The following is a 27718-nucleotide window of genomic DNA, read 5'->3' as shown; positions in this document are numbered from 1 at the left end:
TACATACAAGAGGAAGTGAGGGGAAAGGGAAAAATAATACAAGGGGGACAAATGAATGTCAGTAGAGGGGGCAGAGAGAGAAGAGGGGAGGGGAGGGGAGGGGAGGGGAGGGGGGATAGTAGAAGATAGGAAAGGCAGCAGAACACAACAGACACTAGTATGGCAATATGTAAATCAATGGATGTGTAACTGATGTGATTCTGCAATCTGTATATGGGGTAAAAATGGGAGCTCATAACCCACTTGAATCAAAGTGTGAAATATGATATATCAAGAACTATGTAATGTTTTGAACAGCCAACAATAAAAAATTTAAAAAAAAAAGAGTAGAAAAAGAAAAGCCATATGGGAATTATTAAATAACTTCAACTGAATAATATTGAAAATATTATTAATTCAAACTTTTATGATTTTGTAATCATGATTTTGGCATTGATTTTAGAATAGAAAAAAATGTAAAAAAAAAATAGAAACCAGAAGCAGATTCATAATTCTATGGTCACTAAATCCACGATAGAAATACCATGGTATATCTGGGGAAGGAAGGACTAGCCAATAAATGGTGCTGGTAAAGCTGATTTTTTCCACTTGAAAAGAAATAAAATTAGACCTTTACCTTCCATCAAACATAGTAAATCCAGCTGAAGGAACAGCCTAAATGTGAGAAGCAGAAAGAACTTTTATATCTTTAAAAGAAATATTCAGGAGTACAGTTATGATATTTAGTATATTGATATGATAATTCATATTGAGTTATGTGTTCCTTCAGAAATGTTTATATATGGAATATATAAAGTATTTCCTTAACTCTATAAGAAAAAGACAGACACCTTCAAAGGAAAGTGAGTAAATGAAATGAACAGACAATTCATAAAAGAGAAAAGTAGAATTTTTAATAAACAAGAAAGTATATTAAATTTCATAGCAGAGAAAAGCACATGATAACACCAGGAACTTTTACACTGAGCATAATGGCTGAGTGGAAATAGTCTTTATCTATACCAAATTATAGAGAAACAAAGCTTTTACATTGTTAGTGAAAATATAAATATACCTACCTCTGAGGATTTCAATTTGATAACATCTAGTTACTTTAAAGGTGCATGTATAATGAACTTCAGCAATTCCACTAGTAGATTTAGTGTAGGACAGTGGTCAGCCTTGTTGCTGCTTGAACTCTGATTTTCCTTACTGGCATTTGCAAATTCAGGAATAAGGAGAGTACTTTACTCTTCATCCACTTGCACCCTGTTTGTTCCTCAACTCATTACATTCTGGCTTCTGCACAACTCTAGTCCTGAGCTTTCAATAGCCTTCAGCATTCTTGACTTTGTCAGTTGGTTATTTTTTAAACAGTTTTATTGGAACGTGGCCATGCTGACTCACTGCGGTCCTGTTGTCTGGTTGCTTTCACACTAGAATAGCAGAATTGAATAGTTGTGATACTGACCACAGGCCCACAGATTCCAAAGCATTTATTAACTAGCTACTTATGGAAAAAGATTGCTGCTCTTGTCTAGAGTAAGTCTACTACCTTTGTACTTGAATTGTTGAAGGGGAATATTCACAACAATATTCCTTTTGACAGTGATAAGCTGGAAACAGAGGAAATATTGAAAGACAAGGAAAACACAACTCTCTAGTGAGATAGCCTTCCAATACAATGTTATATACAATGAAACTGAAGCCAAGGGCTGGATATGTTGCAATGAATAAGCCTTAACAAAGTACCAAAAAAATGGCAAATATCAGAAAAATCAACACAGTAAGATACCATTTAATAAATGCTTACATGTGACACTTAGTACATTTATTTATATTGTAAATTTGTAAGTATAAGTATGGGAATGGTATACACCAAATTCAAGATAATTCTTTCCTCAGGGAGTAGGGGGGAAGGAATAGAGGAAGGAGGGTTCCAGACTTTGTGATATTTCAATTAGGTGATGGTTGCAAGCTTTGTGTAATAATCTTTATGTTATTTTATGTTTCTGAAAATGAAATGAAATAGAGTACAAGTGAAAGAAGTGTCCCTTTCTTAAATATTTGCCAGGTAGTTGGGCAGTAGAGGAGCAAATATATAATTGCAATAAAAACCACATCACAGTAGGGGAGAGCTTTATAAAAGTACAAAATCCCCTTCCTCCCATACTCCCTCTCAAGGGTTGGAGGGGAAGGGAGGGGGCATGGGGTAATTAAAGATGGTGGAATGTGATGATTATTAGTATCCAAAGTACAGGTATGAAGACACGAATTGGTGTGAATATACTATGTATACAACCAGAGATATGAAAAATTGTGCTCTATATATGTAATAAGAATTGTAATGCATTCTGCTGTTATATATATATTACATATATATATATATATATATATAATATATATATATATATATATATAACATATATTTATATAATATATTATATATATATATGCAAAGTCCACCCCCCACCACTGACTCCAGGTGAAGCAATGGGGGTGTGGTTGTGAGTAGAGTTCCTGGTGCAGGCAAGTGGAGGGCTTGCTGTATTGAAGGAATGACAAGCAGGGAGGACTGCTAAAGTTGGCCAAAGGGTAACATGAGTTTGCCTAGTGGGAGTGTAATTAAAAGGTACTGATCACATCAATAGATTGACAGGGCTCACTTGGGACATTGTGAGGATTCAAAGATAGATATTGCTCCTGAAAACAAGTTTTAGAAAAAGATCGCCTGAAACTTTTCTGTTTGAAAACTTCAAGAGTGTCCTATGTGGTAGATCTCCCGGAAATGATTGCCACATCAGTAGCTTCAGAAACAGATAAAACTTACTCTACTTTTACAGAAGTAGAAAAATTGAATTTCAGGTTTTATAAATAGTTTTAAAACATCTTCAGCTTGCCTGGAAAAAATAACACCACTTTTATTTAGTTTAGGCTAAAATTTGAGGGACCACTGTTGAAAAGAAATACTTGAATGAAAACTTCTAGTACAAAGCATTATCTTTTCATCTTTTTCTTCGTCTTTTGCTTCCATTTAAATGGAATTAAAAATTAAAAAGTAAATAAGCATACCATGAAGAGAGGATAGATTAGATTATTAAATTTTCCTTCAGGATTAAGGGCATAGCCCAGAGCCACTGTTCATCTCCTACTCATTATCTGTGGTTGATACTTTGCTTTTATCATCACCCATTCAAATTTTGATGAATCATTGAAAATCATCACCTGATTCAAATTTCTGTAACTGATATGATGTTTTCATCATATGGCTCTTTTAATCTGTCTTTTAAAAAAATCAGTTAAGTGAAATTCTCAATTGCTAGGATATTTATTTCCAAATATGTGATAACTGGTTTTGTGCTCAAAGGATAGTTTGGGAATTTCCAATCTCAGGTGTATAATTGAACATTTTAATTATTTAAAATGTAAATGTACAAACATACATTGGCAAAAAATTTAACATCCAATAGATTGTTAGTGTCAATCACAATTGTGAATTGTGTATTTCATCTATCATACATACATTCTCTTACGAAAGTGGGAGGAAAAGATAGTAATAGGAAAGAAAAGAGGAAGAGAGAGAGAGGTTCATCTAAATTAAAGGACTAGGGGATGATAATAGAGAAATTGATCACTAGTTAGTCTCAATGAATATTTGAAAGTACATTTTAACCTGAGAATATCTACTACAAATTATTCATATTTCAGGGTCCAATAACTTGTAAAGTACTTGTGTTAAAACTAATTTCACAAATAAACTTTATTGAAATCATTCCCTATAACATTCTTGTTAACAATATGATATCCCACTATATTTTATTACAAATGAAATATGCTATTCTACAGTTTCTTTGGCAACAGGAAATGATGACTCACACAGTTCTGACAGTATGCTTAAAAGTCATTTCTTTTCCTTTCTCTTTCTCCCCCTTCCTCCTTTCTTCTTATTTATTAATTTTTTCTCCTAGAAGTCTACCTGCTCATTTTTTCTTGGGCTAATCTAATGAAAACATCCTACCCAGACCCTGTCCGAGCATATGCCTTCTTCAAGAAGTTTTAAACTATTAGATGCAGTAAAGCAGTTTGTCTGAGAAGTTGTTCAACTGAAAGAGGCCAGACACAGTCAATTTCTTCTTTTCTTTTCAAATGACTATGTAGCTAAGTATATAAATACATATATTCTATCCCATTCTAACTGGCAACATTTATTGACAAGCTAAAGGTGTAATCCTTTGGGGGTAAAATTTACTTCTCTCACCATAGCTCTCTGTGAACTATTTAGAACATTATTTTGGTTGGAATTTTGTAGGGTCCTGTTATATCTAAAATTTTGTTGTCTTCAAAGAATGGTATTTTGTATTTCAGGAATACACTATAGATGTTTTCTTTCGACAAAAATGGAAAGATGAACGGTTGAAATTTAAAGGACCTATGAATATCCTTCGACTTAACAATTTAATGGCTAGCAAAATTTGGACTCCAGATACCTTCTTTCACAATGGCAAAAAGTCAGTAGCTCATAATATGACAATGCCAAATAAACTGCTTCGAATCCAGGATGACGGGACTCTACTGTACACAATGAGGTATGTTTCTAGGCTTGATGTGACATATAATACTGAGAAGTCTATACATCAAACCCCTAGGCAATGCAGTTGTCAGATATTAGCAAAAGCTGAACATTTTCCTAACAGATTATTGAAGTACCCATAATATGCTTTGTACATGGTTGGATATGTAAAAAATGCAAAAAAAAAATAGTATTTACAAATTCAGTTTTAATCACAATATTTTCAAGCTTAAGACTACCTTAATTATTGAGGGTTTATTTTTTGGTTATTAATTCTTCAACACTGCATTTTAACCAAGTATGGTTTTAATACCTTGACTTTAATTTTGTTTATATGAGTATGTAATTTCATTTTCTTATTCCATCAGCTATCCCATATTTATATTCCATCAAGTTTAAGTGATTTTTCAAGCATCATTTTACTTAGTTTAATATTTTGGTCCCCCTTATGAAGTTTCCCTAGGAAAAAATATTTGAGAGTTTTTGATTACTAAGGCTTATAAGTATGTTGAATACCATAAGCATATATACTAGATTGGACCATGTGAAATTGCCATTTTATAATCAAAACATGTCATACAGCATCAATTTCATATGGTTCAACTTTAATGAAATTATCAAAAGATATACAGTTGTATTCTTAAAACTATTCCATTTTAACTATTCTCATGGATATTTTAAATGAGTCAGATGTATTATGAAAGGAAAAAAAATGTAACAAGTAAAATGATGCAGAATGAAAAGTTAATGTTTAAAGATTTAAAGACTGGATAATTGTTAACATTGTGTATGCAGATGTTTGTGTTCCATCATTTGTTGAGTTACTCATTTCATATGCAAAGCAAGTGCTCAATTTCAGTCGTGAAAGTTATTTAAGAAGGGCAATAATGCAGCCCTGTACTATTTCTGATCTGGAAAGAAACCACTCCTGAGGACTCATTACTAGATGGCCATTACCTAGAATGGAACTGTTGGCTATTCTTTCTGCCTCTCTCACTGAATCTACAATTATCTTCAGATGCAGTACTCCTGCTGACTTTACAATTTGGTTACTCATTCTTATGGATTAAAGTAATGATTAGAAATTTGGTATTTAAGCAAGATATATGCACAGAACATATAAAAGTTTACAAAATATTGCATGGGGCTGTATTTAAGTACTCTCTTAGAAATATATATCATGTATAAATCGTTGGTCACATTTGCTCTGCCCAATTAAAACAGATCATTCTTTGAGTTCCTTTTAGAGCTTACTTTACTCATTTTACCTTTCTGTGCAATGGAGTAATCGAAAGCTTTCTTTATAAAAAAAAAATTCCTACAATTATTCTTTATCATGATCTTTATTATATTTAGATATAGAAAAATATATTTAACTTTCACAGTCTGTGAGCATAATATAGACATAGATTTAGTATCAACAAGATATCCTAGGAGATATATATATATATATTTACATCTTTATATCTATGTACAGCATGATACTCATTCACAATTGGCATATTTGGAAGGGAGTTCCTCTCAACCAATATTGAGCTCTTATATTTGCTGCACAGTTGTTGATGAGATGATGGGAAAAATGGCATTCATCTTATGATGGTGTTTTAAATATTTTTAAGATTTTGAATATTAATAGTAAAGTTAATGGGGAAACAGCCTTTCAAAAATGCATATAGAATTTCTTTGCTTCATAACAAACTACTGGGTAGAAAGTGACAATGAAAAGTATGACTTTAATAACCAATATTGTTATTTTGTTCATATTTTGTATATGCCAGTGTCTTCTGAGGGAACTCCTAAATGTGAAAGAAAAAAAATGTATTTAAATGTGAAGTAGCCTAACATGATGCTGTAATGAAAGTCCTACCTCATCATTAACTCTATTGACAACAGTGACTTTTCGAGTGATTTTTCTTGACTTGCCAATTTACTTAAACAAAGAGTGGAATTTTGACTTTTAGGCTTACAGTTCAAGCTGAATGTCCAATGCACTTGGAGGATTTTCCAATGGATGCTCATTCATGCCCTCTGAAATTTGGCAGCTGTAAGTACAAGGATGAAAATATATGCTTTGGGTCAATAATATCAGTAATAGTCAGCAGTGCTGCAGAGTTGTGTAGTTTCCTCTCATGTTAAGAAATGCTCACTATTTGCCCAATAAGATGCTATAATAAAAGACATGCTGGTTCCCCTTGAAGAACTAATTGGCTAGCCCTTGGTAGTCTCAATAATTTTAATCGTGGTGCTTAAATGGTCACTTCTTTTAATGCTGATAAGGAACATCGTGTGTCTTTTACCTGTGTAAAATTAGACCGGGAGCTCCTTTAAGGTGAGGGCTGTAGTTAATTTATTTTCCAGTGCTAGAATATTTTTTTAAAAAATGCAAAATAAATGTCTTTTTTCATCAACTAAGAATGAATTGCGAAAGATAGATTCTATTTATTTGTCATCAGCCTGCTGCAAAGGACAGTCACAGGAACAGGGTCTGTGTAATTGTCTTTTACTGTCTAAATAATGGAAGGGTTATTTTTCCTTAAAATAAATGTAAAGATAATGTAGATGGATTGCTACACAGGCACCTTCTGTACTTAGAACATTTCAAAAAAGGCTCTGTGCCTTTGGCTATTCTTTAGGTCCCTGGGTTATATCTTGTATGTCAAGCTGAAGCATGCACACTCCCGGAATAATGGAAAAGGGGGAAGGTCAAATCCTCCTCCTAGGCTCACATGACACTCCAGGCAGATTCAAATTAAACTTATGAACCCAGCTAAGCAGCTTCTCCCTTGTGTGAGCACGTCCTCTTCTCTGATCTTTTTAGAAGCTGTGCTTTTTCTGGAACCCCCATCTTTGTCCATTCATTTTAAACACTTTTAGGCTCTTTTTTTTTCTCTGCTGAATACAAAAAGACAATTCTCTCACCTGACTAAAACTTTGTATGACCAAAGAGTGTACCTTCTTCTCACTGACAGTGGCCAGTTAAAGAAAGGGGGAAGAATGATGGCTAAAATGAATGCAAAACCTCCTAATAATTTTGAAGACCATAGTTTCATGGAGTGAGAAGTTCAGTCTTGTTTGTTCTGAACATTTTTACAAAAGGTGTCTGTTCTCAATTTTCTTTGAGAATCTCCTCTTTGTCAGACTACAAGCATTTCTTTATTGTCATGGAAACCATCACTTCAACACTGGCATTTCTTCCAACTTTATTTAAGATAGTCAATCATGTTATACAATGTAAACATGATGCTGAGAAAACCACAGCAGATGCAGAGGAGAATAACTCATCTGCATTGCATAAGAGACATTAAACAGAAATTTGAAAAGCCTTCATACCAAAGAAAGAATTTATCCAAGAGCCTGTAATGATATAAGGAAAGGCATGTTTCAGTCAATAAGTATTGGAATTTTGACATCAAATATAAATGATGTGATGTCTCAGTACTTAAAAGGAGATAAATTTGCTCAAAAATATTTTATGTGAACTTTAAAAATATGATACATTGCAGATACAGAGTAGTGGAATATTGCATGCTTAAGATTATAGTTTTCTGTATCCAGAAAGTCTATGGTCAATGCACAAAAGTTTTGTTAAGCATTGCCTATTTAAATAGTTATTATTCATTTTGTTTTCTTCACATTTATATGCTGACATGTTGAATAAAAATTTGCATATTCTCTTATTTATCTTTCTATGGTAGATTTTTGATCCATAGGTGTTAAAAGTATGGACACCAGTGTGGAATAATAGACCAACTAGCCAAGCCAAACCTTAACATGTTGACACAGCAAAATTTGGCAGAAGCAGCTATGACTTTCCCCCTAGACATTGATTCCATGCTTACTTACAAGTCCTTCCCACCTACAAAAATGATTGAATTTCTGGGACTTTGTTGTTGTCCTCAAATAAAAGAAGCATCTTTTCTACATGTGTACAATTTTAAATTCAGTTGTGCTTGTTTTATACCTGTTGTCTCACATCTTTGTATTCTTCTTTGTTTCCCTGGATTTAAAACTTCCTGAACAGAAGTCTAGGATTATTCTGTGTATTAGCCAAAAATGCATTGTAAATCCTCTTTTAGGATAAAATTTACTAGATAAAAGTGATTTGGGAGTATTTTGCTTGGTTACCAAATATTAACAGTCAGTATGCACTTGTATAGTGCACCAACATGACTCAAACATGGATTTTTTAAACAAAATTAAATAAAATTATTTACAGGCAGCCTAGGTTAGTGGTGGGATTTATAGTGAATTTTGCTAAACAAAGTATCCTTCTCACCATTTTTGCTTAATTGAGAAGCATCATGTTGGCCTCCCAGTTTAGGTATATGTTAGAGTACCAGAACAGCCTCTTCAGTCTGCATTGTACAACTTTCCATTACATGTTTTGTCATCAAACCCCAAATCTAAAAAATAAAATGCAGTAGGTTCCTGTTGAATTAATGCAATGCAGTGACTTCATTTGTAAAAAATAGATGCAGGATCAGTCATTTTCTGAAAAAGAGTCAGGCTCTTCTCGAGATCTGCATCTTTTATAACATAATTAAAATATTAATTTTAGTCAAAATTAATCTAACATTAACAAGCTATAATCTATTTATAGACATGAATCAGAATCTCTGCTCATGAGTGTCTCACAAATTTTTAGGAATGAAATCACATTTATAGGCTTTTGTTTCTCTTATATATACAAAAGTAACCCTGAAATTCAAAAGTTATACAATTGTATTTACTTTTAAAAACTTCATAATTTATTAAGATTTCAACTACAGAATATGATTCTCTAATATATAAGTGATAAAGGCAATGTATCTTCTTAATCTGTTGATTTTGTGATATTTGAAATTATTTTGAAGAGAGGGACAATAATGTGTATTTATGGAAGAAAAATAACAAGCCACATTATGATCTTCAAATGGGCTACTTACTGCAAAACTAAGTTATTATGTGATTTTTTATCAGTAAAATCATCAGTGATTAATTAATTGAAATTAATTATTAAGAAATTTAGACTTTAAAATAACAAGAATTCATTCATCTACAATATTACATATTTATCTGTGTTAAAAATGCAGAAATATATATCTTTATTTATTATAATCCTATTTCAAACATTTTCACATAATTTAATTGTGGATGTAGATGAATGAATGTGTAATGAAAACAGTATTTTGCTTATATTAACATTTAGAAACAACATTCAGAAAACCAGAGAATATTGAAGTATGTCATGAAAAGGCAGCATAACAAATAAGACACGAACTCATAAACATTCACTGTATTATTACTTATGCTTAAATTGAAATTCATTTGCCATTATGGACCTCGAATAATGTTCAGCACCAGGACCACCCCAGCCCAGTGGTATTAAGGGAAGTAACTTATACCTGGCAAAGAAATGAGGTTGTCAGTGTCCTGGCAGGCTGGAGGCAGAGGTATTGCCCAAGACAACTGGTCCTTTTCCTCCCCAGCTAAAAATTTGACTGTGATGCTGAATTTTGTTCAAGAACCAGAAGTAACTAATATTTCTAAGCATTTACATGAGCAAAATTCATAGAAGTTCTTCCCAAAGTCATTGTTAGAGCAGAAATTATGGCTTTTCAATTGTGGAGAAACTGCCTGCAAGGAGAGGTCAGCTGTTCTCTAACAGAACACACATGAGTGAGGAAATGCCAGTGCAGAAGGCTAAGACCAGCTCTCTCACCTGTACTCCAGCTCTAGAGTCATCTCACTTCGGCAAGTTCTGCATCCTAGGCCTAAGAAATCATATAGGCCTACCTTGTCTCTGTTTTATCTCTTTCTCTGAATTCATAAGTTAAATGGTATGCTATAAAATTGTAGTCTAGTGACATTTGTGTGTATTAATTAATTTAAAAATAAATGTTTTTAAAAGAGTTTGCCGATGTTTGAACTATATAGTGTTCTGATTTACTTTACATGTCTTGCAATTAGTTCTCAGTCTTCTAATGAAATGCATTGTAATATTTTTTTTTACACAAATAGAGCACAACTTTCCATTTCTCTGGTTGTACATGATGTAGAGTCACACCATTCCTGCAATGCATTTTAATTTGATTGCTAAGTCATTTGACTTAACTAAGTTGCTTTTATGTTCAGAAGACAGCATAATTTTGGATTATGATTTTTATTTCCTAAATGGTTGCTATTTTTACTCCAGTAGATTTCTTTAATACAGTGTCTTCATCTGAATCCCTGGGACTAAGGGCAACAATATAACCATCTAAGAGCCTGGTGATTTTTGCAGAGAAGTTTGCTCTTCAGCTCTCACAATGGTTGCAATGATATTAATCTCAGGTTCTCATGATTGTTATGTTGGTCTGCTTCATACATTTCATATGAAAATCATAAACTTCAAGGACCTATTTTTACCATGAAATGTGACCTCTTTAAATATTATTTTAATAAAAAGTAATTCTATGAAATATACAACCTTTGATCATTCTTTTGGTGGTTCTTATTAAAGTGTTTAAGATTTTTTTTTTCTGATTTCCAACAGATGCATATACAACTTCAGAGGTCACTTATATTTGGACTTACAATGCATCTGACTCAGTACAGGTTGCTCCTGATGGCTCCAGGTTAAATCAATATGATCTGCTGGGCCAATCAATTGGAAAGGAGACAATTAAATCCAGTACAGGTTAGTAAAATGAGTCTAAAGAAAAACTAATGCCTGCAAAAATTAATAGGTTAAAGTTATAGGAAATGGGTCAGATTACTTAAAAACTTTCGCTCTTGAGGTCCATGAACTATCAGCTCAGGTGGCTTAGAAGCTTTTTAGACATTCAGAATCTTAGGCTACAGCTCTTTCTACATTAGGACCTGTATTTTCACTAGATTCCAAGGAGATTCATGTGTGCATTAAAGTTTCAGAGACACTGGCCTAAAATATACTACATATTCAAAAAGTGCCTGTCTTTTCAGATCAATTTTAACATTTGTCTCCACATCTGTGATGACAACTTCCCTTCTTTTCTGATTCTTTTCCTTTTGTTCTGGATAATTTATGATTATTCAACTCTTGATTTATGGATAATTACTACTGGCCTGTGTGGAAAAGCTCATTCTCTCTCTAAGGGCCACCCTCATCTAAGAAAATAGCAGCTGTTTGGACTAATTAGCTTACATCTGGCAATAATTAAAACCCTAAGAAGAAGGGAAGGTAGATACAAAGATCACATAGAACTGACTGAAGCAAATTGGAGCAGACACACAGCACAGAGAAATCCAGAACGGGTGGTGGGGTTGGCAGTGGGAATCTGGGCCAGAAGACTAGTCTTAGGTATGAGGCCAGAGATCAACACTTTGAAGAGCCAGGGAGGACCAAATTAGATCTATTATAGCAGAAGCTGGAAGTGAGTACCAGTGATAATAAGAAACCTGAGCAAGTAAGATAATCCACCAGCAGAGAGCCTTTTCAATTCTGAATCCTGATGGTCAGTAGGCATGACCCAAAGAAAAAACATGCAATGCAAGTTTTTTGATAACTATGAAATTTGTCTTAAATGCTCTTGCAGTGCTAATGAGGGATTTCAAGTTTGGTATAGTTTTCATGATATGTATGTGTTCATTTTATTTTTTAATCAGGGACTATTCTTTCTAACATCTTTTCCATTTTCAAAATGTTCCAACTATTGACTATTACAGTTCCTTAAGCTACTTAAATTTTTCTTCCAGGTGAATATACTGTAATGACAGCTCATTTCCACTTGAAAAGAAAAATTGGGTATTTTGTGATTCAGACCTATTTGCCTTGCATCATGACTGTCATTCTCTCCCAAGTGTCATTCTGGCTTAACAGAGAATCTGTGCCTGCAAGAACTGTGTTTGGTGAGTGAATAGCTACACACGTCATAGTACAGTACATTATGTTTCAAAGCGTACTCCCCAAAATGTTCTCCTTCTTGCTTCTCACACCAATACTTTGTGAAACATGAGGCAGGCTGTATTGATTTCACATTGAAGATGAGGATCAGAGGTAAAAAACAGTCAGTGTCAACTGTTAATAAGCCTATAAGCTGTACTCTAATACCTCAGAAATACATTCAGTAGTTTTTCTTTTAAATCATTATTTGTTAACATTTGTCTCCGTGTTAGTATAAGAATATTCTCAGAGGTTTTAATTCAGAGCCTGAGAGTACCATATTTCTACAAATCCTTTGTTTGTTTTTCTTTTGTTTTTAGATGAAAAAAGACGATATTAGTATTTCCCATTAGAGAAGGGATGGAGGGAGACTTCATTTATTTCTATTACTGTGTCTGATCTTCTTGATTGAAACCAGACAGAAGGGATTTCAAATTTAGAGTCTGGAATAGTATATTTCTATGCTTTTTATGTTTTTGTGAAATGAAAAAATATTATCTCTGTATTTTAAATAAGAGAGAGAGTGAGGTGTTTTTCATTATATTAGTGTGTTTAATATCAAAATTCACTTTCTTGATTAAAACCTATAGAGGAATTTGCTTCCTATTTTGGGGACATAAGAATTATACTAAGCGTATTTATAACCAAGCAGAAAACCATCATATATTTGGTCCTCTCATTTATTTGGAAAAATTTTATTGAGAATTTATTTTGTTAGATATTGTACCAGGGTTTAGAGGTCCAAGTACAGATTAAATATAGATTTACATTCAAAGAGCTTAGTATACTGGATGGCAGCAGAATAAGTGGAAAAAGGGCAATGACAATATAAGGTAAAATCATTATATAAGAAGCATGTACAAATCTTTATAGAAAATGGTGACATGTATCCTCCCTAGGAGAACTAATTGAGTAATTGGCTGAATGAATATCTAAGCTAAGTCTTAAAGGATGGATAGGAGTTTTCCAAGCAGATAATATGGTCAAGAATTCTTGCCAGAAAGAGTAGAGGTGTTGTGGCTGGGGATATAGCTCAGTTGGTAGAGCACTTGCCTTGCATGCATAAGGCCCTGGATCTAATCCTCAGTATCGCAATCAATCAATCAATCAATCAATAAAAAGGGTAGAGGTGAAGTGACATTGTGGGATGTAAGAACATGGCATATTCAGTGACTGTGAGCTACTTCTGTGTCAGTGAAGGTGCCGAGAGAAAGCTAGTTTGAGACCTACATGAGAGTGGCCCAATAGGCCCTATTAACAGAATGTGCTTTTATCTTTTAGGATATACAAACCATCACAGTGTTTTGAGACTGTATCAGTAAAGCTCTCAAAACAATGTTTTTCATTTAGTAAGTATTATACAATTGTAAGCTATTCTTTTTTTCTACCTACTTCATTGAATTATGATTGACATGTACAAAGGTATGCATAGATAATATGTACAACTCAATGAGACTGGGAATTAATACACAGTCATGAAACCATCACCACCATCAAGGCCATAGATGTATCTATAACTTACCAAAGTTTATTCTTACCTCCTTTATTACTGTTGGTGTGTGTGCATGTGTGTGTATGCGCACGCATGTTGGGGGCTTAAGGACACATGACATAAGTTTACACTCCTGGCAAATTTTAAATATACTATTAAATATTGTTAGCTATAGGCATTGTGCTATACAGTAGAACTCATTCTGGAGATCTTATCTATGTTGACAAAATAAAGATATTCTTCTAGCCATTAGTATGATCCTATTTGTACTTTAGGAAGATATGGCATCTTTCGGGAAGATGAGTTAGAATATGGAAGTAACCAAAGGCAGATTGCAAGGTTAGGTGACTACTGACATAGTCCAGATGAGACATAATTGTTAATCCCAAGAAGACAGAGCAACAAAGGAAGGGGGATTGGATGAAAGGAGGCTAGGGAAGAGAAGCAATAGATTTGTTGAAATATATAGCAACTACAGAAAAAAATAATATTTTAGAATATTTTTCAGTTTTTTCTTGGCCAGTTTAAGTGAATAATGTTGCCATTAATAAAACTAAAGAAAAATGAGAAATAGGGAAAATGAATATAGTTTGAATTATCTGTACTTTGAAGTTCTTTGTAATATCAATTTGATGTCTAGTAGACCAATAGAAATAAGTATATGGAGCATAGATGAATAGTAGGGGCTGTTGAAAATCACGGTATTCATTAGCTACGAGCTGAAAGAAGTTACAGATCTAGAACTTGTCTCCCAGATTAATTAGGTGGTTGAATGAGAAATGAGAGGACAGCATCCTTAAAAATATTAAAATGGCAGGATTTAGAAAATTTAAGAAAGCTGAAATGATTAGAAAATTAGGAAGTCAGAAGACAATAAAATTGAAATATCAAATACATGTACACACACATGGCCATTTTAGATGTATGGTATTATATCAATACAAATAAGTACAAACTGCATTAAAGAAATTTGAGTAGTAGAAGCTTACTGATATTAATGAATTAAATGAGAAAAGTTGCTCTGAACTAAAAGCAGATTAAAATAGGAGTGAGAATTAGAAAAAGAAGGAGCTTAAAACACATGAAAATTTGAAGAGGAGAAAGGTTAAGGTATCAAAATAGACAAGTGAGTTGTTGTTATTATTAAACCATAATTATCATGAATATAACATTATTAATATGGAAATTTGAAAAGCAAGGCAATACTTTATGCCAAACTAAATGCTAGGCATGTTACATACTTCTTTACTTCTTATGTTGATCTTGAAGTAGAATTTAACATCTCCCTTTTAGAGAGAAGACTGAGTCTTTAAAATTTGAAGTATCTTCCCCAAGTCCTGGAAGCAGAAACTTATTCCATAGCTTATGTTTCTTCAACTACATTATGTTACCTTCTTGACTCTCTTTTAAGGCGGAGGAGTTAGGAAGAAAAAGTTTGAAGATATGGGAGGAGGAGGAATTTCAGCTGAGCAATTAGCTAAAGAAAATGCTTGGGATCAGGTTGGGTGGACATCAAAGAGGAACTGTGCCTCCCAATCCCTATAATAATGGGTCCCATATGGGCAGTGTTAGTGCTTTCCTCTTTACAAATCTTGGCCTGACTATTTAACAAACACACAGATATTTCTTAATCTTGGAAAAACACCTTACATTATTACATTATTAGAGGAACACGTTTTATTAGAGACTGTAACACTAATTATAAACATGATTTATATTATAAATAATCTCAAGCAATAACGTGTTAAAATTGCAAACAAGTTATACATTATATATATAGCAGAACTTTGTGTGTGTGTGTGTGTGTGTGTTTTCAATACTGGGAACTAAACCCAGCACCTCACACATGATATGTATGCATTCTGCCACTGAGCTACACTCCAGTCCTTATAGCAGAACATTTTGCAGATTAGATTTGATGGAAAAAATTTTAGAAAGAACTAAACAAACACAACATGTATATAATAAACAAGTAGAGCAAGAGGAAAGAATGGAGAATGAAATAAAAAAATCAATATTTCCTTTAAATGTACTCACCTATATATGAAAATAGAAATATTTCAAATATGAAATTTAATTCAGAATATATCTGAAAAATAAAATATGACTTAGGATTATTAACACCTATTACTACAATGCCAATCATTTTTGCACTAATATCACATACTTATGATCAAGTAATTCTAGTTCATTATAGAGAAATTGAAATGTTTACATGGTGTTTTGTATAAGTTGGTTGCTTTCTACATACATGCCTTATTGAATATTTTGTGCTCAGTGAATAAGTGATTGATATTTGAATAACCACTAGCTTAATTATATAGGACAATATTCATAATATATATGGTTCTTTAAAAGCTGTGCATTGAAGAAACAATATAGGGACACTATATTATAGAAATGCAACTTAGGGCTTGTAAGATTTTGTAGGAAATTTCAAGAGAACAATGGCCTTCAATTTGAATGGATACATAATTTTCAACATGAAGTAGTAGGATGTATTAATACATTGATGTTTGCACCCATCAATGTGCCAAAGAGTTCTAAAAAGCTCCATCTTTCTCTTGTGGTACTTTACATGTTAATATTGTGGCACTGATCACATTTTATTACATTTATTCTGTTTAAAAACATGTCCTGCTCTTCAGAGAGTTTCTACATACAGTTATTACCGTAGAGCTTGGAACAACATAAATGCTTTAAAATATACGATGAATGCATAACATATAACTGAACAGAGGAGAAATTAAGTTATGTGTGGCAATGGACAACTCCTCAATGTTAAATTTACTAAAGAAATAGTATCAGAAAATAAGAATATGTTCAACTCTAAGCATAAACAAATGTTTCTACTGTTTTGTATACAACAAAGCAGAACAAAGTCAGATAAACATATAAAAGTATATAGACTGTATCTGTAAGACGTCATGTTAGAATAACTAATAGAATATGTAGGAGATGTGAACAAAGAAATTTAACAAAGAGATGACACAATTATAGAAAATTAATATGGGCATAGTGAAAAATGCCTGTTGGTCAACTTTTATTAGTATGGTCAAAATACCCGACAAGAACAGTTAGAGGAAGAAATGCTTAATTTGGGACTCATGGTTTCAGAGGTTCAGTCCAAGGACAGCTGATTCTATTGCTCTGGATGTTAGAAGAGGCAGGACATTATGGAGAAAGGGCATGGCAGAGGAAAGGTGTCAGTTCAGGGAAAGCAGGAAGCAGAGAGCAGGAGAACCTGAAGATAAAAGATATAATCCCCAAGGATACCCCCAGGGACACATTTCCTCTAACTATTGTTATCACAGTTGTCACCTAGTAATCTATTCAAAATATTAAACCATCAAATAGATTTATCCACTGATTCGGTTCAGCTCTCATAATCTAATCAAATCACTTCCTGCATTAACCTAAGAGCTTTTGGAGGACACCTTATATGCAAACCATAAAAATAACAAACACACACTGAAAATGCAGTGAAATAAAAGAAATGAAAAGAAATCACAACACAACAAAATTGGTTACATAGTGCATGTGGAATATTTTCCTGGAGAGACCATATTTAAAGCTATAAAATAATTTTCAATAAGCTGAAAAAGATTGAAATTACATAAGGTCTCTTCTCTCAACACATTGCAATGACTGTAGTAATCAATAACAGAATGAAAACTGGAACATTCACCAATGTGTGGAAATCCAAAAACACACTTAATCAATTAGTGAAATAATCAGTCAATTAGGAAATCAGAAGTTACCTTGAGATAAATGAAAATAAAAACACAACATACCAAAACTTGTGGAATTCAGTGAAAGCAGTACTCCGAGGAAAATTTATAGTAATAAGTACCTACATTAAAAAAAGAAGACCTCAAATCAATAACTTATCTTTACACTTTAAGAAAATAGAAAAAATAAAAACAAACTAAACATAAATCCAGCAGAGCAAAAGAAATAATGATTAGAGCAGAAACAAATAAAATAGAAAATGGAAAAACAACAGTGAGAGTAAACAGATCCAAAAGTTGGTTCTCTGAAAATATTAGCAAAATTAACAAACCTTCAGCTACACTAAGAAAATAATGGAAAAACTCAAAAACTGAAATCAGTGAACACTTTACTAACAACTTTACAGAAAATAATATGACAACTGTGTACCAACAAATTAGATAATCTTGAAGAAATGGAAACATCCCTAGAAAAATAAAAATTAGTAATCCTGTTGGGAAAAAGAAATAGATCATCAATACACTTATGATAATGAAGAGATTTAATGAGTAATTAAAAACCTCCCAGCAAGTCTAGGACTAAAAGCCTTCTGTAGTGAATTCTATCAAATATTTGCAGAACAATTAGCATGAATCACCTTTACATTCCCACCAAAAATACAAATAGCAAGAATGTAAAACCATGTACAATGTCATTGGTCTTTAAGGAAATGCAAATTCAAACCACAGTGAAATATATTTTATACTAGAGTGACTGCAATAATATTTTTTGGCATGGAAAACAATAAGTATTGCAGGATAGAAAGATATAGCAACCTTTATATGTTGCTGGTGGGAATTTGGAACAGTTGGTGAGTTCCTCACAAAGTTAAACAAAAAAATAACCATATGATTCATTAAATTCCACCTCCTGGTATGTCTCCAAAAGTAATGAAAATGTATGTTCACACTGAAATATGTAACTAGATGCTTATACCAATACCATTTCTAGTCAGAAGGTATAAATATCTCAAATCTGTATCATCAGGTGAATGAATACATAAAATGTAGTGTAGAACCCTACTGGAATATAATTTATCCATAAAAAAATTAAAGTACTGACTCATGGAATTTTATGAAAAAACTTGAGAACTTTATGCCAAATGAAAGGAGCCAGCCAATAAATGCTGCATTGTTCCTTTTTTAAAAAAGTGAATTATCCATAATAGGTAAATGCATAGAAACAGAAAATGGTTTACTGGAGGCCAGTGGATGGGTGTTCTACAACAGAGAATGCTAATTTATTGGAGAAATGTGTTCCTCTGGGGTGATTAAAAATATTTTTAAACTGGAGAGATGGTGGTGTCAGATCATTGTGAGTGCATTCAATGCCATTGAATTATATACTTTTAAATGGTTAATTGTATGTTATGTGAATTTCTTTGCAGTTAAGTAATTGTGAAAAGTCATGAGTTTAAAGAAAAAATAGTGTTGGATTTTCATATCATTGATTTTTAAAACTTTTTTAGTTATAGGTAAACACATATCTTTTATTTTGTTTATTGATCTTTATGTAGTGCTGAGGATCCAAACCAGCACCTCACATGCGCTAGGCAAATATTCTGCCACTGACTACAACCCCAGCCCCATATCATTGTTTTTTTTTTCAGAATTAAGACTATGTGGAATCTTCCATCATATTTTGCAAATTATTTACTCAAAGACAAAAGTTGATGTAACCAAAACAACAGAAACTTTTCAGATTACTTGAAAAATAAGACATCATGATTTTCAGAGCAAAAATAAGACAGGAAAAACATTTAGAGAATAATTATGTAGTAATGAAAAGCAGGAAATTACTGGGGCATAAGTGATATTGCAGAAAGACTAACATGTAAATGTATAACAAGCTAGATAAAATAATTCACTCTTCATTCAATAAAAGTTATAAGGAAAATGAAATATTGCATCAAGATAAAACAAATGCCGAATGTTTTCTCTGATATAAGGAGATTGAATCATAGTGGGATAGGAGAGGGAGAGCATGGGAGAAATAGATGAATTCTAGATAGGTGCCGGAGTACGGCTGCAGCAGAATAACAGGGGGGGGGTGACAAACAACTTGTGTATGTTGATACAGCAGGAGTGGGAGCCGTTTATTGCAGGACAGGAGCAGTATTTATACATTCCACACAGCTTATCTAATTAGCATAAACTAGATACATCAGTCAACCAATAAGAAATCTCCACACTTAATAGCTCGCTGGTGTTACTTCACAAACCACTCCCTCTGGCATTTTGCCAGGCGCGGTCCTGACTTGTTTACAGACTCTAACAGATAGGGAAGAGGGGTGGGAGGAAAAGGGAGGAGGCAGGGGAACAGCAAGATGGTAGAATGTGAGGGACATCATTATACAAAGTACATATATGAAGATTTGAATTGGGTGTCAACATACTTTATATACAAACAGAGATACGAAAATTTGTGGTATATATGTGTATTAAGAATTGTAATGCAAAAAAAAAAAAACAACAAAGTACTGCACAAAGGCATAAATTGGCATGAACATACTTTATATACAGAGATATGAAAAATTGTGCCCTATATGTGTTATAAGAATTGTAATGCTTAAAAAAATAAAATGGTTACTATGCTTAAAAAAAGATAATCATAGCATAACTTCATAGATGCATATTTTCAAAGAAGCCAGTAGAAGATTCTACCTACTCAAATACAGAGGAGAGATAAATAGATAAATAAATATTTAACTTTGAATCAGCAAAAAGTGTTAGTATCGAGGCTACCGCCACATTTAACTACAATATATTTACAAATAATTTTAGAGATTGGTGATAAATATAATGTAAAATTAAGAATCCAGGCCAATATTTGCATGCACAAACTTTATATGCACTATTTACGATGTAGGTTTAAGAAATGGAAAGTCCTCCTTTCAAGTAAATTGAGATGGTTAGGTAATGGAAACGTGATATATAACCTGTACAAGTTGCTCCGTGTAAAGCTTGTTATAAATTTAACTCTGCTTGAATATTGGTATATTTGTGTGGGTTGGAACTACCAAAAGACAAAAAGGCTAAGACCTGCCTGAAATGGGACCTATAAGTTATCCAACTTCCTTATTGTACACACTCAAACACCCTTCACTGTTTTCTGCTTCGTTGTGTGCATGAACATCATCTGCATGATGCCCAGCAGTTACCTAGTCAAAGTTTCTGCTCTCTTGAAATTTATCACATTAAATTCGGAGGCACATTTACAGCCTCTTTCCCTGGTGAAAGATGGCTACAACATCTGGCCTTCCCCTGGTCCAAGGCTTTGGGTAATCCATTCATGTGGTAGACAAAACAAAATACAGAAAAACGAAACAAAACAAAACAAAAAAAAATTACTACTGTGAAGAAATTAGTATACTCTGAGAGACTGATGTTGAATTTTCAACTTTTGAGGTCTTTCTGGCCTTCATGATGTGAATAGAATAAGAAAATAGAGTAAACAAGAGATTAGGCGAAGAAGTTGAAACTTGAATGTGTGTATATCCCTTGAGATGATAGAATTTGCTCCATTATATTGGATTTTTTTCTATTCATTTTTTGTATATTGTATTTATTTTGTGGTTATACTGACCCAGCCTGATGTATTTCAAAGATATTAATTCAAAGAGACTGTCCTTGCATCTTGCAATGATAAAAGCCTCCTTTGACTTCCTCTCAGTGACTATTCCCTATTCATTCCACGCTGGCAAATACTTACTGAGCATCTATTTGTCAGCACTGTTCTAGAGGCTTGCAAACATCCTTGAACAGAAAACAAACACAGCTCCCTTCATGATGAGGTATTTGCTTTCTGCTGCCAATGTAAGAAAGCACTTGGGAATACTTTTATCTTATTCTTTGGGTGTTGTGCTTTCAAGGCTGGAGAGAGTAAATAACACATTCACAATATACAAATCTCATTTTGAGGTACAGCTGATTTTAAGAAATTATGGCTTCTGGTCCTTTCAGTTGTTTGACATTCTTCAGAACTTCCTATAAATTAGAAATAATTGTGAAGAATTTACGAAAATTACTGTCTCTGTATTTGAAGCCAAATCATTTTTTATTGTTGAATAAGTATACATGAATTTTTCCCTGTATTTTTGACTCACTATTATAGTCAGTGTATAGCAGATAATATTTTTTCCAATAAAACTAAAATCAAATAACAGACATCCGTTAGGGTGTAGGCGTTTGGTGAAAAAGAACAGGGAGTTCAAATGGTTTATTGCGTACAAAGTTCAAGGCATATGTGAAGACACTAGCAGCATGTCTTATATAAATTTTGGAATAATTAAAACCCCAAAGTGAATGTGTTTGGATTGATGATTTTTTTTCTTCTGAGTTCCACAGATTTTCCTGATTCAATTTGACTTTTTATATTAGAGAACACAAATATACTGGCTTGAATATACTCCTAGGTAAAAGGAATCCATAAGCAAGTAGCCATTAGGCACTTAGTATCCATTTTTTTCTCTTTGATGTCCTTAGCTTGTGATTTTGCTTCATAGACCAAAAAGTCTGATAGTAGTCCAGTCATTAGATTCATATTCCAAGAAACAGGAAGAAGTAAAGAAAGGTAGAAAACCTATAGTTTTCTGTTTGTCATATAATGAGCATTTCCTGAATCCTTCCCAATACAGTGGTCTAACAATCTTATCACCAGAGGGTCTGAACAATTGCCAACTTGAGTAATTTCAGTGTTATGGTATTTTGGGTTCAGCTCATATAACATTGGTAGCTTGTGGTTTCTGACGCAATAAAGAAAATGGTTGTTGCTATGTAAGCTATGAACAGATTTAGAGTACAAATTCTAGAGCCAGAGTATCTTAGTTCAAATCCTGGCTTTTTTTTTTATTATGAAACTGTGATTTCTAGTAAATTTCTTAACCTGTGCCTTAGTTTCATCTTCCATAATTCTGAGTTAATATAATATCTTCCTCATTAGGCACTTTAGAGAATTTTGTGTATGCACTCAGGTTCATGCACAAATTGAGCACTTAGTACAAATTTGGTCCACAGAGGAAGTACTATGTAAGTATTTGTTGTTATTTTGATTGTTTCTTATTGGATACATAATTCTTTCTTTTTTCATCACACAGGTAAAGGATGGTCAAATCTTGTTTCAGTTTGAATAGTTATAATCACATTGCAAGGTGGCCAATTTCAGGAGCTAGGAATTCTATGAACCTCTGAAGAGGATAGCTTTGGGCAGAAATATAGCTTCATTAACATCATATTATCAGTGGTTTTGCTTGAGAGAATTTTTAAATCTTTGACATTTTATTATCTAAGCAAAATATACCAGTACTGGTTCAGTTTTAATAAAAGCTTCCTGAGTTGAAAGTTGAAATGAAATCCAAGTCAAATTGTCTAATGCCTGTTAACTTAATTGCTATTAATCATGAACTTGTATGTATAAGCATCAGCAAGAAAGAACATCTTAGATGTTTATATTGTGCTGAAATCCCATAAATGAATTTTATTGGTTAGACATGGTTCACATGCTCGTGCCTAGCCAGTTACACATTTGTTAGCATGGCTTGAGTCACAGGTAATTCCTTGAGCCAGTGTGGATTGTCGATATGAAAGTGGAAGTAAAGTACTGTTCTAAAGGAAAGCAGAATTGGAGACTGCCTTCAACATGCCCTGTTTAAGCCTGATTCTGTATGTAGCCAACCCATTCATCTGTGCACCAGAAGGCATCTCCTTTCACCTGCTAAAGACCATTATTCCAGCAGTCCTCACTTCTCCCTTCCTCACTCAGTTATCCCTAGAAAAAGACAAATATGTCAATAATTACCTGTTATAGTTGGGTTATGGTGTGTCTACCCAGAGCTCCTGTGTTAATGCATGAATTTTCAGAGGTAATATGATTAGATTATAAACCCTGTGACCTAATCAATCCACCCTAGTTTAAATGAACTAACTGGGTGGTAACTGTAGGCAAGAGAAAATGGCTAGGAGAGCTAGGTTCCTGGAGGCATGCCTGGGTGGGTTCATTGTGCTTGTGGTCCCTTTCCCTCTCTCTCTCTGCTGCCTATCTGCCATGAGGTGAGCCATCGTCCTCTCCCATGCTCTAGCATGATTTTCTACCCTCACCTTGCACCCAGAGCAATGTCATAGGCCAACACGGAATGAATCTCTGAAAATGTGAGGCAAAATAAATAAACTCTTCTCCTCTAAGTTGTTCTTGTCAGGTATTTTTGACACATGTGAAAAGCTGACTAACAGAGAAATTGTTACTAGAAGTAGGGGTTCTGGCCATGACTAATTTGACCATGTGTTTCAAAAGCCTTTGGAACTGGTTTGTGGGAGGAGTTTGAAAAAGGTTGAAGATAGAAAGTAATTAGAATGTTGTAATCAGAGCTTAATGGATCATTTTGGTGGGATCTCAGAAGACAAGAATGTCAATCAGAATGCAGATGGTAAAGATGTTGTTCATGAGGTTTCAGATGGGAATTTCCTGATGGGCCATTCGAGTTATATTCTGGCAAAGAACTTGCCTACATTTTGCCCATGTCCTTAGACTTTGTGTTAGGTTTAGAAGTGATGGACTAATTAATCTGGTGGAGGAAATCTTAAGGCAGCACAGCATTTAGGTGGTGGCATGAATATCACTATTGGTTTTTACCATGGTTTACTGTGAAAATTTGGAGCAGAAAGTATAGCAGAAGACTTTTTAAGACTTGCAGTTTGGCCAGAAAAAAAAAATGCATGAAAACTGGAGCCAAAGAAGTTCTGCTTCTTAAGGAAATGACAGCCATTGTTACAGAGATGATAGGAAAGATGAATTTAGGGTATATCAGAAATTGGCAAGACCACAACCATCACAAGCTCAAGGATATAAAAATAAAAATTCATTTTAGATGAGACCTTGGGGCACCCTACTCACACAGGAAGGCTCAGAATGTTTTATCACCTGGCTTGGCTCCCCGGACACTGAGAGGCCATAGCAGTAATGGTCAAAGGGGCCTTGGCTACAGTTTGAGCTGGCCATGGACTTGACATCATCCATGTGTTGCTGGTTTTGCAGAAACCAAGGATTCTGGAGTTAGGGGATGATGGAGGCTTACATCAAATTTTCAAAGGAAGGACTGGGAGGCCAGGCAAAGTGTATTAGTGTTGGAATCCCTGCAGGTTTTCCTTGAGAGGGCTGAGGGTGAAGCTGTAAAGTTGAAGAAGGCAAAGTTGGAATAAATACCCCCAAGGGATTAAAAAATGCCAATAAAATGAAATGTCTGCAAAGGAAAGCTGTTGGCTCAGGTCAGAGCCAGGGTAAGAGAAAGGCCCCACTGTCTGTAGTCAGTAAAGGCAAAAGGATGTGGCAGCCCAAGTCCTTTGAAGATCCCATCTTGCTACCACATGCCCCAAATGCTGATATGGAGCTACAGGATTTGTTTGACCAGCTGAGTTTGGTCTTGTTTCTTCTTCCTATTCCCTTACTCCTCCCTTCAAAAATGGAAATGTTTACTTTGTGCCATTATATATTGGGCATATGTAACTTGCTTTTAATTTCTACAGGGGCTTACAGCCAAAAGTTTGACTTTGGTATCATATGAGACTATATACTTGGACTTCCGGGCAATGCTGGAACTGTTAAGTGTATGGGAGCTCTGGGCGATGGACAAAATGCACTTTTCATTGTGAGGTGGACATGAGCTTTTGTGGGACTAAATGTTATGGTTTGTATACGAAGTGTCCCCCAAAACCTCCTGTTAATGCAGGAATATGTAGAGGGAAATGATTAGATTATGAGGACTATAAGCTTTTCAGTCCATTCTAGCTTGAATTGGCTAACTGGGTGATAACTGTGGGCAGGTGGGGCATGACTGAGGGAGGTGGCTCTCTGGGTTCATGTTCTGGAAGGATCCATCTTCCCTGTGGCTTCTTTCTCTCTGTATGCTTTCTGGCTTCCATGAGCAGAGCAGTGCACCCCCCCGCCCCGCACCCCACCCCACCATGGCCTGCTGCTGTGATGTTCTGCTGCTTCATTGGTGCAGAGCAATAGGGTAGGCCAACCATGAACCGAACCTCAGAAACCATGAGGCAAAATTAACTTTTTTACCTCAAAGTTGTTCTTTTCGTGTATTTTGGACACAGTGATGAAAAGCTGACTAACATGTCACCTAATCATCAAATAAAATCCCCACTAATTCTCCACTAATTCCCTAGATACCAGCTGATCTCATTTTAACCTTTTGAGTAGATTTTGCTTGAAAATATAAATCTCCTCCTATGGTCTCGCAAACCCTTGTAAACAGGTGCTACTCTACCAAATCTATTCCAGTCAGAATCTTCAATAGTTCTTACTCCATTGGCCAATTCTCAAACTTATAATTCTCCTGCCTTAGCCTCCCAAGTTGTCAGGATTATAGAAGTGTGTCACCAGCATGGCTGCATTAGACTCTCTTTTTTGGGGGCAGGGAGGGATACTGGGGATTAAACTCAAGGGCTCTTGACCATGTAGCCACATCCCCAACCCTATTTTGTATTTTATTCGGAGACAGGGTCTCACTGGATTGTTTGGTGACTTGCTTTTGCTGAGGCTGGCTTTGAATTCATAATCCTCCTGCCTCAGCCTCCCCAGCTTCTGGGATTACAAATCACCCCAACTGGCTGTAGTATATTCTTAACTCTTGCTTCCATTTTGGTGTAAGTCTGTTACTAGTACAGCAACTAGGGCGATTCTTTCAAACTCTAAAACAGATAATGTCATACCTATGCTCCAAGCTATTCACTGGCTCACCAGTATCCATAAAGTACAAGACAAAGGTCTATCTAAAACCAGTAAATCCTTATATAGTGTGAACTCCCTCCACATCCAAGCTCATCTTCTGCTCCTCTGCCCATCCCTAACCTTATCACTAGCATCCACACTGACCTTTTATTCATGAACATGCCAGGCATTCGCCCACTGTTTTTTAGTGTTTCCTCTTTCTGGGCTTCTCTGTCCCTAGATATTTGAGTGGCTCTCTTTTTTGCCTCTTTAGGGCTTTTCTGAATTACCATATTTTTGAAGAGCTATATCAGATAACCTGACTTGAAATTTCAAGCATTTTCCTGATTCTGACTCTTGGCACCTCTATTTATTTTCTCCATTACATGTATCATCCTCTAATATTCTATAGACAACATATTTTGTTTAATTTCTTTTTTATTAGAGAGAGAGAGAGAGAGAGAATTTTTAATATTTATTTTTTTTTTTTAGTTTTCGGCGGACACAACATCTGTTTGTATGTGGTGTTGAGGATCGAACGTGGGCCGCACGCATGCCAGGCGAGCGCGCTACCGCTTGAGCCACATCCCCAGTCCATATTTTGTTTAATTTCTATCTCCCTGACTAGAATTTAAATTTCAGGAAAGAAGATATCCCCCCTCTCATATACTTTTTAACTGATAAGCTTAAGAAGGATGTATGGTAAATAATAGGTTCTCAGTTAATATTAATATTACAATGAATTAATGCATGATGGATAAAATATTTGCATCCCCAAAATATAAGAAAATTATTATTTATACATTATAGTGTAGTTTGAAGCAGAATCATGCAACTATAAGTTCTTAGAATCAATAAGTGTCTTCATCAAAGTGGCTGTAATTATTTAACATACATGATCCTTAGGTTTCTGGCATAGTGGCATAGGAGTTAGGTAACTTAAAGGACAGGGAAAGAAGATTCCATTTTTTTATAACAGTGGAATTCAGTAAAACTTTATTGTGAAATATGTATTTGAATTCATGAAGATCTGAATACATGTAGAGAGACATTTCTATGTGATATTTTTAATAATGTAAATATTATTTCATTTAATATGACTCTTCATATGGAATAACACATCACTGTGACACAGAAAAGAAAAATAAATAAAAAGGCAGAGAGATGAAAAGGGCGTTTTCTACTACTAGAATTTATAATTTAGAAATCAAAGCACTGGTACTGGTGTGAGACAATAAACAATTAAAAGGAAAATTATTTTATATAGTTAGATTGTAGAAAGGTAATAGATTCATATATATATATATATATA

At 34.2% G+C, this 27718-nt stretch overlaps 1 protein-coding gene across 3 annotated transcripts in view; it reads left to right on the top strand.

Moving 5' to 3' along the window:
• The window catches only part of Gabra2 (gamma-aminobutyric acid type A receptor subunit alpha2), a 137630-nt gene that overhangs the window by 72483 nt on the left and 37429 nt on the right, over window positions 1–27718 (top strand). For all 3 annotated transcript variants that reach the window (XM_048784430.1, XM_048784428.1, XM_048784429.1), the window contains exons 5-8: window positions 4345–4565; window positions 6511–6593; window positions 11064–11207; window positions 12245–12397. In XM_048784430.1, coding sequence (XP_048640387.1) covers window positions 4345–4565; window positions 6511–6593; window positions 11064–11207; window positions 12245–12397 — 601 coding nt within the window. The remainder of the gene's footprint in view (window positions 1–4344; window positions 4566–6510; window positions 6594–11063; window positions 11208–12244; window positions 12398–27718) is intronic.

This window comes from Marmota marmota, unplaced genomic scaffold, assembly GCF_001458135.2.
Source record: "Marmota marmota marmota unplaced genomic scaffold, marMar, whole genome shotgun sequence".
Classification (NCBI taxonomy): domain Eukaryota; kingdom Metazoa; phylum Chordata; class Mammalia; order Rodentia; family Sciuridae; genus Marmota; species Marmota marmota.
This window is presented reverse-complemented; position numbering and strand designations above follow the sequence as displayed.